At 50.0% G+C, this 12,039-nt stretch overlaps 1 protein-coding gene across 1 annotated transcript in view; it reads left to right on the top strand.

Moving 5' to 3' along the window:
• Positions 1-12,039, top strand: part of CFAP74 (cilia and flagella associated protein 74) — a 73,234-nt gene that overhangs the window by 413 nt on the left and 60,782 nt on the right. Inside the window, 2 exon segments of the mRNA XM_044236407.1 lie at positions 11,606-11,689; positions 11,745-12,039. Of these exon segments, the coding sequence (XP_044092342.1) occupies positions 11,606-11,689; positions 11,745-12,039 (379 nt within the window).

Below are 12,039 nucleotides of genomic sequence, written 5' to 3'. Positions count from 1 at the left end.
CGCTGCCCGGCCGGGCGCCTGCAGACGGACGGGCGCGGCGATCCTCGTCCCCGGGGCTGTCTGTGGGGGACACAGGTCCCGGGCACCTGGTTCAGGCATTTGAGGAGCGTGGCGCGGGGAGGGGGCTAGCGCCCCTGCGGCGTTCAACCGCTCGTAGGAGAGACCCACCCCCCCACCAGCAGCTCCTTCCAAACCCCTCGCACTTGGGGGAGAGCAGAGCCTGAGCGGTCATGAGGCAGAGCAGCTCTGCCCACCCTGAAAGGCCCGCCTGGGGGAGAGAAGGGAGGTGCACCGTGGGGGTGCTCCCCCGGCCGCAGTCCTGGCCGGGGTCCTGGCCGGGGTCCTGGCCGCGGATGCAGTGACTTCCCCGTCTGGCCTGATCAGGCTCTGTCACACCTGTCCGCTCCCCACTGCAGGGCACAGAGGATGGCTGGGCTGCAACGGGGGCGGGGGGGGGGGGCATCAACCCTCTGCACCCCACAAAGAGCAGAGAAAGTCAAGGCCTTGAGCGTTTTCTATTTTAATTCTTTTCAACTTAAAGTTCTTCGCAGTTTCCCTCGAAAAACTTTGTCATTGGTCTCATTTATTCACTTCTGGACTCTATCAACTGACAATGGAAAGTGAATTCCCATGAAAACACCTAAGAGCTAGCAAACTTGTTCTGGAGTGGGTTAAGCCTCCTTGTGAGACCGCAGACACTGGCCAGAGCAGGGGCAGGTAGAAAGGACTTTGCTGCCAGGAATTTCCAGCCCAGCCTGGAAGGCCAAGTATCCAGGGATGGGGCTGGGTTCCCAGCTTTCTTTTGTAGAGCCAGGAATAGGGGGGTAAGAGAGCCAGGTCTCGGTGTAAATGCCACCTTTGGGTAGAGACGCAAAGATCTCAGCGCGTTCCCACGCGGTGGGAATGTGCCGTGAATGTGCCTGTGCTCTGAACAAGTCTCAGGGCCTCAGGGCCACTTTCCTGTGGGCCCTTTCCGACGCGTTTGTTGGGAGGAGTCAGTCCTCCAACAAGCGCCCAGAGTGTGTCCTTGCACAAAGTAACAGTTGTGAGCGTTCAACAGGATTGTTACCATTCCCGCTAGAACAGAGGTCTCCCCTGCCCGCTTCTTCAGGCTCCTTCATGTCTAAACCTCTAGCACATAGCAGGTGCTTAACAAATGTAGGGAAATACACAGGCTCAGTCTCCAAAAGCCAGCAAAACGAGCACGGTCCGCAGCCCCTTTACCGCTCAGGAGCTCCTGCCTTTCAGCCCCAAGCTCTGATCTTTGTGCGGGTCCAGGCAACCATGCGAGCTCACTGTCACTCTATGAATATTTGAGAAGGTCCAGGTGCTAACAGCCTCTGAGAAATAACCTTGACCTTGAATCACTTGACTCAATTAGTTCAGGGTGACCCAGAGTCTGCTGCCATTTTCTTCACTTGCCTGTTAGCTGAGGCATAAAGTGAACCTTAAGCTCTCCCTGCAGAGGGTCACTGGACAGGAATTTCAGCCTCAGCTCTGGCTGTTTGGGGACATCAGCTCCCCTCTTCTTCCGCAAGCCCTGGAGGCAAGCGCCTTTCGAGAACCACCAAGAGACAGAGATGTAAAGAAGTCACCTGCTCACACGTCCCCCCTGCCGCGCACACCAGGAGGAGGTTTCTGTAGGAGCCACTGCGGCGGGCATCACCGGGGCCTCCTGTGACCGTCAGTCAAAATGCTTTTTCTTCCCTAGAATCCTCAAGCTCCATTTCAGGTCTAGTCACTACCTGGTTTGTCTGGGTCTGACGAGTGGGGTTTTTATTGTTCCTTCTTCTGGTTTTTCAGGAATTAGTTTGTGGCCACTTCTGTGTCCCCTTTTTCCTCTTCGGCCCCATTCAGACAACTGCCTCCGAACAGAGAGGGCCAATTCTGGGTGCCCCCAGCAAAGGTCAAGAAACCAGGGCCTTGGTTCTGTGTGTCTGGCTGCTGGCTGGGCTGAGGGGGGGCCCAGGATATGGGAGCATCTGCATCTGTGGGACAGAACCAGCCCCCTGGTCCCTCCCTCTGAGGGTCTGGGAAATGCTCCCCACTCAGAGGTCCATCAAGCCACTTCCCTTCTCTGGAAAACACATAAGTTGTTCTCCGTGTGAATCCCATGCCTAGTACTTTTTGAGGGGAGAAACCACCCTCCAAGTAGGACTTTGGTGACTTTCAAAATCCCTGAGAAGGACCCTTGGGGAAGTGGAAGGTTCTTCGTCTCCAGGAAGATCTGTGCCCTCTGCCCAAATGCCTGGACAACCCCAGCCCCTTTCTTGGTACCACTAAGAGCGCAAAACAGGAGGCTTGGCACCAGACCAGGGGAATGAGGATGATAAAGGAACAAATTTCAAACCTAAGGCATTTGGTCCCTGTATGTACATCTATTTAACTCGTCCATGGAGTCCCTTTTGGCTTATTTGATGAGGTGGCTTCCCGGTCAGGCAGGACCCATGCAGAGCCCTCTGGTTTCAAGCTGGGGGCAGTGACATTGCTGTCTTTCTCCTATTTATGCAGGGAGGCGGTATGGTCTCCCCATATGGCACAGAGCGGGACAGGACAGTTGTGCCTTCAGTGGAAGGTTTAGAAACTCCACCTCCTTGGTTAACCCTGGGGTCACCGGAGCACGTCCCTGAGACCATGCTTGGCCGCCCTAAGCTGCATCTGGAAAAACCAGACCAGTCTGGTCTGCTGGTCTGTTAGATTCTGGAAATCACCAGCCTGCCATCTTTTGTGTGTTATTTAATCGCTTTGCCTGGTGCCCACAACGAATGGGATGGGATGACACCGGGGCTGAGGCCGCGGCGGAGAGCTGGCCGGCTTCCACCCCAGCAGCAGGACGGGCCCCGGGAGGTAGAGGTGAGTCACGGCGATCCGGGAGGGGAAGCAGCACTAGCTAAATTTAAAGTCCCTGCCTGATACATTTGTGAGGCTGCTTTACGAATTTACTGGGGAGAAAAACGGCAGTGACACAGGAGAATTTTCTTGAGCGTAGCCTGCAAGTATTAATGCTGTGATTTTTACACGAATCCATCGGTCTGAGAAGCAGAGAGAACTCGGCAGAAAGGATCTGATGCAAACGACTTGCAGCGGCCGGAGGTCCTCTGTCTCCTTAGACGCAGGGCGGGCTCACGGCCATGGCCATGGGTTCGAGGCCCTGAGAACCAACAGACCCCAGACTCGGCCTCTCAGAGAGTTGTTTCCACACAAGTCAAATAGACATTCCAGCACATTCATGTTTAACGTGGAAAAGCCAGGATTCTATTCTCCTTTTTTATGTTTTTTAAAGTAGTGATTTGAAATCCTACACGTAAAGAAAACAGTAGACACAAATTAACATTCCTGACAAAAAGGCTGTCAGTCAAGGGAGGAAAACTGTCTACTTTGGACAGAGCGGGGGCTGGGTCAGCCGCAGGGAGACTGTCAGGGAGCCGCAGGGGAAAGGGGGTCCCACCAGCAGCCGGGATGAGGTTCTTCCCAAACTCTGGCAGGAAGACGCTGCGCCCCTCCTCTCCCTCTGGTCCTCGATGCTGATCCTCCAGGCAGGATGCCAGACAGATAAAAACAGGAACCTTTTTCATACTTGACATTTGATTCCCTTCATTAAACTTCCCCAAGAAAAGCCCCCACCAGATCAATGTTCACTTAACAAATATTAATGGATTATTCAACTTACCACATGCCAAGTATTGGTCTAAACATTGGGTGAAAGAAGATATAAAAGGTCCCCATCTGCACTGAGCTCACCTTCTAGAAAGGGGAGGACAGACAGTTGGTGAGGAAACGAACCATCATTTCAGAAGAAATACAGGCTGTGAAGGAGTGTAAACAAGACCAAAATAATAGAGTAGTCGTGCTGGGGGTGGGGACGCTTAGACAGGGTAGTCAGGAAAGGCCTTCGATGAGGCACCATTCGAGCTGGAACTTGAATTATAGCCTATCCCTCCTGGAGAAAAAGCCAGCCACATCAAGAGCCAGGTAAGTAAGTAAAAAAAAAAAAAAAAAAAAAAGAGCCAGGTAAGTGCTTCAGAAAGGGAACAGAAAGTGCAAAGGTCCTGGGGCACCTAGCTGGCTCAGCCAAAGAGCATGTGGCTCTTGGTCTTGGAGTTGTCAGTTTGAGCCCGATGTTGGGTGTTGAGATTACTTTAAAAAAGATTTTTTTATTTATTTGACAGAGATCACAAGTAGGCAGAGAGGCAGGCAGAGAGAGAGGAGGAAGCAGGCTCCCCGCCAAGCAGAGAGCCTGATGTGGGACTCGATCTCAGGACCCTGGGATCATGATCTGAGCTGAAGGCAGAGGCTTTAACCCACTGAGCCCCCCAGGTGCCCCTAAAGATTTTTTTAATGTTTTTTAAAAGAAAGTGCAGAAGTCCTGAGGCTGGGATGAACCAGCCAAAAAGAAGCAAAGCCCGGCCAGTGTGGGCGGTGACACAGGGAGTGAGGGGGGGGGGGAGCTGAGTATGACAGGCGGGGTCCATGGGGCGCCTGGGGGGCTCCGTGGGCTAAGCCTCTGCCTTCGGCTCGGGTCATGATCCCGGGGTTCTGGAATCGAGCCCCACGTCGGGCTCTCTGCTCCGCGGGGAGCCTGCTTCCCTTCCCCTCTCTCTCTGCCTGCCTCTCTGCTTACTTGTGATCTGTCTCTGACAAATAAATAAATAAAATCTTTAAAAAAAAAAACAAACAGGCAGGATCCAGGTCAGGTCTCACACAGCCTTTTAGATTATGACCTGGATCTAGATTTTATTTTACTTTATTTTAGCTTTGTTGACATATAATTTATATACAGTAAAGTTCACCGATTTTAAGTATACAGTTTTGATGGACCACAGCCGACCTTACCTAGTTCTACCATCGTCGTGGTCGGTCTGCTCCCCGGGTCCGGTCCCGAGTAACCATGAGCATCTGCTTTCTGTTGCTTTAGTTTTGCTTTTCTAAAGTGCGACATACAAGGATCGCACAGTGTGAGGTTGGTGCGGGCAGCCTCCCACGACGGCTCCCAGCGACCCCTGCCCTGGTATTGGACATCTTCCCTGCATGGGGTCCGGACCCACTCACCTGTTTCAATGATATCCGAAAGGGACAAGACATCACGCCCAGGGTCGGCTTGTGAAACACCGTGCCTTAGGTCTTGCTGGCACCCTACTTGCTCACGTTGAAGAGCCGACTGCCGTGTTGAGAGCTGGTGTAGCAGGAGACTCACCAGGCAAGGAATTGGGGACCGGCCCTTGGTCTGACAGGGACCAAGGGAGCTGACGCCCCCTGCCCAGCCAGAGTGAGCTGGAGAGTGCAACTGGACCCCCGTGAACCTCAAGATGACTGTGAACCTGGACATGGCCCTTGGCTTCAGCTTTGTAAGAGGCAGAGCTGGGGACCCGCCCCTGACAAAAGCTGTGGGATAAGGGGGTTGTTTTGATCCACGGTGTCTCACGGCCGTTTGTTACACAGCAGTGAGGGACTAAACAGTAAGCTCGTGTCAGACTCTTTTCACTCAGTGTAATACCTTTAAGATTTATTCACGTGCTGGCCGGATCGGAAGTTTATCTCCATGCTGAATCGCGTTCCATTGTATGAATATACCCCACAGCGTGAAGCCACCTGCTGACAGACGTTTGGGCTGTACCGAGGTACGTCTGTTAGGAGTCAAGCTGCTTTGAAAGCTCAAGTGCAAGTGTCTGTGTGGGCAGGTTTCCATTTTCTTTGGATACATACCTAGTTGTAGGATTATGGGATTTTAAGGGGAATGTATGTTTATAGGAAACTACTAATCTGTATCCCAGTGCGGCTGTGCTATTTTGTATTCCCACCAGCGATGGATGAGATTTTAAGTTGCTCTGCCTCCTTATCAACACTCGCTTATACATCTTTAATTTTGGCCATTTTTGTGACTATGCATAGACATCTCATTGTGGATTTAATGTGCATTTTTTTAATGGCTTATGACTCTGAAACCTCTTTATAGGCTTGTTCAAATCTTTTCACAATATTTTCTTTTAAAGATGTATTTATTTATTTGAGAGACAGAGAGCAGAGGGAGGGGCACAGGGAAAGAATCTGCAGCAGACTCCCAGCCCAGCGTGGAGCCTGATCTGGGGCTTGAACTCATGACCCCGAGATCATGACCTGAGCCGAAACCAAGAGTTGGACGCTCAACCAACTGAGCCACCCAGGCATCCCGTCTGTCAATATTTTAAAATGAGATTGTTGGCCTTCTTATTGAGTTGTAAGAGTTCTTTGTATATTGTAGATAGACATCCTTCACTGGATGTACATCTTGCAAATACTTTCTCCCAGTCTGGGGCTTGTCTGTTCATTTTTCTTTTTCTTTTTTTTTTTTTTCCAAAGATTTTATTTATTTGACAGAGAGAGAGAGAGAGATCACAAGCAGGCAGAGAGGCAGGCAGAGAGAGAGGAGAAGGCAGGCTCCCCGCTGAGCAGAGAGCCCAATGCGGGGCTCGATCCCAGGACCCTGGGATCATGACCTGAGCCAAAGGCAGAGGCTTTAACCCACTGAGCCACCCAGGCACCCCTGTCTGTTCATTTTTCTTAACAGGAACTCCTCAAGAGCCGAAGTTTTTAATCTTGATGAAATCCATTTTGTCAATTTTCCTTTATGGCTCATGCTCCCCCTGGGAGTCCCTCGCCTGAGAAGGGCCGGGCAGTGCTTTCCCTTACTCCATCCCAGTCAGAAGCAGGAGTTTGCCTTCATTCAAAGACATTTTTAAAAACGACTTTATTGAGATATAATTACATACCATGAAACCGCCTTCATTTTCTCCAGCTGTTTTCTCTGAGTACAGACGTTCACATCACCAGCGGTTTCTGTTTGATTTTCATTTTTTCTTCTTTCAGGGTTTTAAAGTTGTAGCTTCATTGTCTCCGGCTTGAATGATTTCCCTCCAACAGATCACTGACATTTCTTTGTTACTCTGCATGCAATGTGTCTTTTCTCTGAGTGTTCTGAAGAGTCTTTATTTCTCATTTTGGCCAATTTGGTGATTATGTGTCTTGGTGTGATTTTCCTGTATTTATTCTGCTTGAGGTCTGCGGAGCTTCTTGGGTCTGCGGGCTTGCCGTTCTCATCCAGCTTGGGAGATTCTCAGCCACTTTGGCAGCGAATTTCACATCCTCTGGGGTCCTTGCCAGGGTGTTAGATCCGTGTCCCGAGAGAAGGCCCCACGTCCACAAACTCTCCCCGTCAGAGGCTCCTGTCTGGCCCCTGGAGGCCGCGCCTGCAAACCCATCCCACAGCCCACACCTGCTGCGAATTCTTGCAGCTCTTTTTGGCCTTAAAAATAAAAACTCCAGGGCGCCTGGGTGGCTCAGGGGGTTAAAGCCTCTGCTTCGTCTCAGGTCATGATCCCAGGGTCCTGGGATCGAGCCCCGCATCGGGCTCTCGGCTCAGCGGGAAGGCTGCTTCCTCCTCTCTCTCTGCCTGCCTCTCTGCCTGCTTGTGATCTCTGTCTGTCAAATAAATAAATAAAATCTTAAAAAAAAATTCCAGTTATTTTACCAGCAAAAGATGGGTTTGCTTGGGAACAAAAGAGAAAGGCAACCCGCACAAGCAAGTCACAGCAGAAAAATAATCACTGAGTCCAGAGAAGAAAGAACGGCTCTTGACAGCGGCGAGGAGGTTATAAGCAGAAAGCCCTTGGAGCGAACTGGGAATTTGAATGCAGTCTTCTCATTGGCTGGGCTATGACAGTCCCCCCTTGGCTAAATTGTGAGTCTCTTATCCGCTAGGTTGTGGCTGTCTCTCATTGGTTAAATTGTGACCATTTCTCATTGGCTAAGTTGTGGCTGTCTCCCATTGGCTACATTGTGACAGTCTCTCATTGGCTGGGCTGTTGCTGGGCAGACGAGGAAAGCCTCTCTTCCTCCTGCTGGGGTTAGTGGAAGTAACACCCACTTGCAGAGTCCCTCTGCTGGCTGGGTCAGCAGTTGATGAGCGGTGGGGCCGGAGGGCGCCCTCTGCCCTGAGCCTCCCAGCTATGTTATAGTGAGGCTTTGTTGTTGTCACACACCGTTCTTTCTTACCAGGTCCAGCATGTATGTAATGAGGCTATGCTACAATTTATCCCTGGTTGCCAACCTGGCAATGGGGGCGGAGGGGGGGCATGGGGAGGGCACAGATACTGGAAGGACCTTGTTGCCTTGTTTTTGAAACCTCTACAGTGTCTTCCCATAAGAGGGGAGTCCTGGTGTTTCCCTTAGAGGTTGGGGTGAGCAAACTTCACAGTTTCTGATGTTTCAGAAAAGTCCAGGGAGCCAAAGTCTTTAGGAGCACCCACTGAGATATACCCATTCCATGTGTGGAGGTTTTTCCAACCAGGCCCTGACCTTGGCATTGCAAAGCTACCTTGACTGAGAGTCAAGGTAGTTCTATTTTTAATTTTTTAAAAAAGATTTTATTTATTTATTTGACAGAGATCACAAGTCGGCAGAGAGGCAGGCAGAGAGAGAGGAAGGGAAGCAGGCTCCCCACTGAGCAGAGAGCCCAACTCGGGGCTCGATCCCAGGACCCTGAGACCATGACCTGAGCCAAAGGCAGAGACTTAACCCACTGAGCTACCCAGGTGCCCCTATTTCTTGTCTTTTTGATCGTAGCCATTCTGAGAGGTATGAGGTGATATCTCGTGGTGGTTTTGATCTGCATGTCCCTGATGATGAGTGATATTTGCCATCTTTTCATGGATCTGTTGGCCATCTGGATGTCTTTGTCTTCCTTGGGAAAATGTCTGTTCAGATACTCTTCCCATTTCTTATTTGGATTGTTTGGAGTTTTTGCTATGAAATTGTATGGTTTTTTTTTTTTTAATATATTTTGGATATTAACCCCTTACCAGATACATGATGGGCAAATATTTTCTCCCATTCAGAAGGTTGCTTTTGCATTTTGTGGATGGTTTCCTTTGCTGAGCACAAACTTTTTAGTTTGATATAGTCCCACTTGTTTATTTTTGCTTTGTTGCCTTGGCTTTTGGTGTCAACACACTTAGTTTCAATTATCTGTTAACTATCTCCGTCTTCACATATTCTTCTGTGGGATGTCTCTGCAGCCAGATCACTGTACTGTTCTTTTTTTTTTTTTAAAGATTTATTTATTTATTTGACAGAGAGAGAGAAAGAGAGTGTGAGCAGGAGGGGCAAAAAAGAGGGAGAAAGAATCTCAAGCAGACTCACCATTGGGCGCAGAGCCCAAGATGGGCTTGAGCTCACGACTCTGAGATGTACTGTTCTTGTATGGGTCTCCTTCATCCTCCAAAACACACGTCCTTGTCAGTCACTGCACCAACCACTATTCTCCCAACTTATTATTTGTGAAAATTGTATCAGTGGGATACCACCTTGTTCAAGGCATCCACGTTTGACCCAGGATGGGATACTCACTGTCAGCTGGGCAGCGAGTGATCTAGTTACAACTCCCCCTCTTAGTATCTACTACCTCTGACCACTCCTGCTACCAACTATTAGTGTGTGTCCTCCAGTAAGCAGACTATGACATGGCATTCAGAATACAAGAGATTTATTGGGAGCTCATGCCTGTGAAAGATGGGGGTTGGGGGTGGAGCAAAATTGGGCTGAGGAAACCACAGACTACAATAATGATCTGAAGCCCATGGATGGAAAGCATGGAGAAGCAGAATTGAGCAGGAAGAACCTAACTCTGATGCAAACCCTACTAAGTGTTGGCCGATCTGAGGGAAGGGGTGGAGAACTCTGGAGCAGAGATTGTCCATTAGAGGAGCCCCTGGGCCGGAGGTCCACCTAGAGCCACCTAGAGCCCCTGCCATGGTCGATCATTGACCAGGAACCACCCAGAAAGAGAGTGAACTCAGCTCCACTACAGCGCTGCTACACTCCTCTTAGCTAAATGCAAATCCTTTCTCGAAGGGAGATCAGAGCCGAGCTCCGCCACGGAAGCTTCATCTGTTTCCAGAATGGTGACGCAGCATCCTAGCAGCCTTCAAACGTGATCAATGAAAAAAAAAAAGGGGGGATCAATGAGGATTTTATTTTTTAAATGAACTCATGGATGTTAACATATTTGCTGTTCTTCAGTCCACTGTATTTACTTTTTTTTTTTTATACTCAAATTGTCCTTACTTTGGCCAATGGGAGCATCTCCACATTGACTAGCAAGTCCTCTGACCCAATGCTGCACTCGTTAGTAATTCCCTTGCTTTCTGTTGATAAGATGCTCCAAGATCATGTTGTGTGTTTTCTGCCTTAGATCTGGTACCAGTCATTTTTCTAAGAAGCGGTGATTTCTTCTACCAGGAACAGCGGCAAGGACAACCAGCTGGGTGCCGAGTGCTCACTGCTACTGAGCTGGTGAATATTTCTAGACTGTGCAACCCAACCAGGCACTTTTTATATCTTTGCTCTCTAATAGAGCAGCTGCTAGCCAATTGCACCGCTGAACACATGAAATGTGGCTACTGCAACCAAGGAATGGAATTTTATTTATTTTTTTAAATTGTTTTTAATTAATTTAAAGTAGGCTGCACGCCCAACATGGGGCTTGGACTCACGACCCCAAGATCAAGAGTTGCACAGCCTGAGCCAGTTAGATGCTCCAAGGAATGGAAGTTTAAATTTGTTCCGGTGTACAAGTGTCTGTTCAAGTGTTTAATTTTAATTAATTTTACATTGAAATTGCCACATATGTCCAGTGGCTACCATACCAGATGGTTCTGGACCTTTTCAGTGGACAGAACTAAGAAGTAATTTTTTCTTATGATTTTATTTATTTATTGGACAGAGACAGAGATCACAAGTAGGCAGAAAGGCAGCAGAGAGAGAGGGGGAAGCAGGCTCCCCGCTGAGCCGAGAGCCCAATGTGGGGCTTGATCCCAGGACCCTGAGACCTGACTCCAAGGCAGACGCTTAATCCACTGAGCCACCCAGGTGCCCCAGAAGTAATATTTTTATTATTTACATATTTATTTATTTTTAGAGAGAGTGTGCAAGCAGGGGCAGAAGGGCAGAGGGAGACGGAGAATTCTAAGCCGGCTTCACGTGCAGCGCAGAGCTGGACTGGAGTTTAATCGCACAACCCTGAGATCATGACCTGAGCTGAAAGCAAGAGTCTGAGGCTTAACCGAATGAGCCACCCAGTGCCCCAGAAATACATTTTTTAAAGTTCTATTAATTCATACAGTATTTCCCATTGGCACCCAAGATTACAGTTTTAACTTATTTTACATTCCTATCTCTTCTCCCAAAGTTAAAATGTTGGTTCCTAATATTCCCATACCACCTATTTCCTATATCTCCCTTCATGCACTTCCGGAAGGGCGATGGTCGTACCGTTACTAAGGCCAGGACCACTGCAAACAACCCGGGCGTTCTTTGGAGCTCTTTTTGCCCTTACTAGTTAAGTAGGATCAAATTGTTGGGTTTTAAAGTCATTTGAATTCTTTTCTGTAAGGTTAATACCTGACATACAGTTAGGTTCTTTTGTTTCCAGTTTTTAGGAACTGACTTGTTTTTGGCATCGCAGTCACACAGTTCCGTAGCCAAAGGGACAAGCACATTCGGAGAAATATCATTTCCGCGTGGAGCTCACCTTCCTGACCCTGGCTGGTAACTGTTCCTCCGTGACCCCCAGGAAGTACATGTACCTGGATGTTCTTAGCGCCTCTGCCCCTTCTGAGGAAGACACAGCCCGTTCCACCCCTTTTGTCCCTTCACAGTAGGTTTTGAAGATCACGCCATGGGGAGACAGGGCGGTCCTCCCGCCTTCACAGCGGCTCGGCCGGGGCTCTCTGCAGCCCTCCGCCGGCCTCCGCTTCTGCCGTGGACAGTGCACGGAGGGTTGAGGAGCGCAGAGGCCAGCGGGCAGACCGGGGAGGAAGCGGCCTGGTGGAGGGCGCGGGGCGGGAGGAGCGTGATTTCTGCCAGGGAAGCGACCCTGGGCTGACGGGGCGCCGCGGTTCCGCTCCTCGGGCCCAGCCTTCGGAGCGCAGAGACCCGCACCCCGCGAGCCGGCGGTGACCGCGGACGCGCGCGGGGCCACGGCTAGCGCGCGCGGTTCCCGCCTCC

The sequence above is a fragment of the Neovison vison genome, chromosome 2 (assembly GCF_020171115.1).
Source record: "Neovison vison isolate M4711 chromosome 2, ASM_NN_V1, whole genome shotgun sequence".
Lineage (NCBI taxonomy): Eukaryota > Metazoa > Chordata > Mammalia > Carnivora > Mustelidae > Neogale > Neogale vison.
The sequence above is the reverse complement of the archived record's forward strand: the minus strand, read 5'-3'. Positions and strand labels throughout refer to the sequence as shown.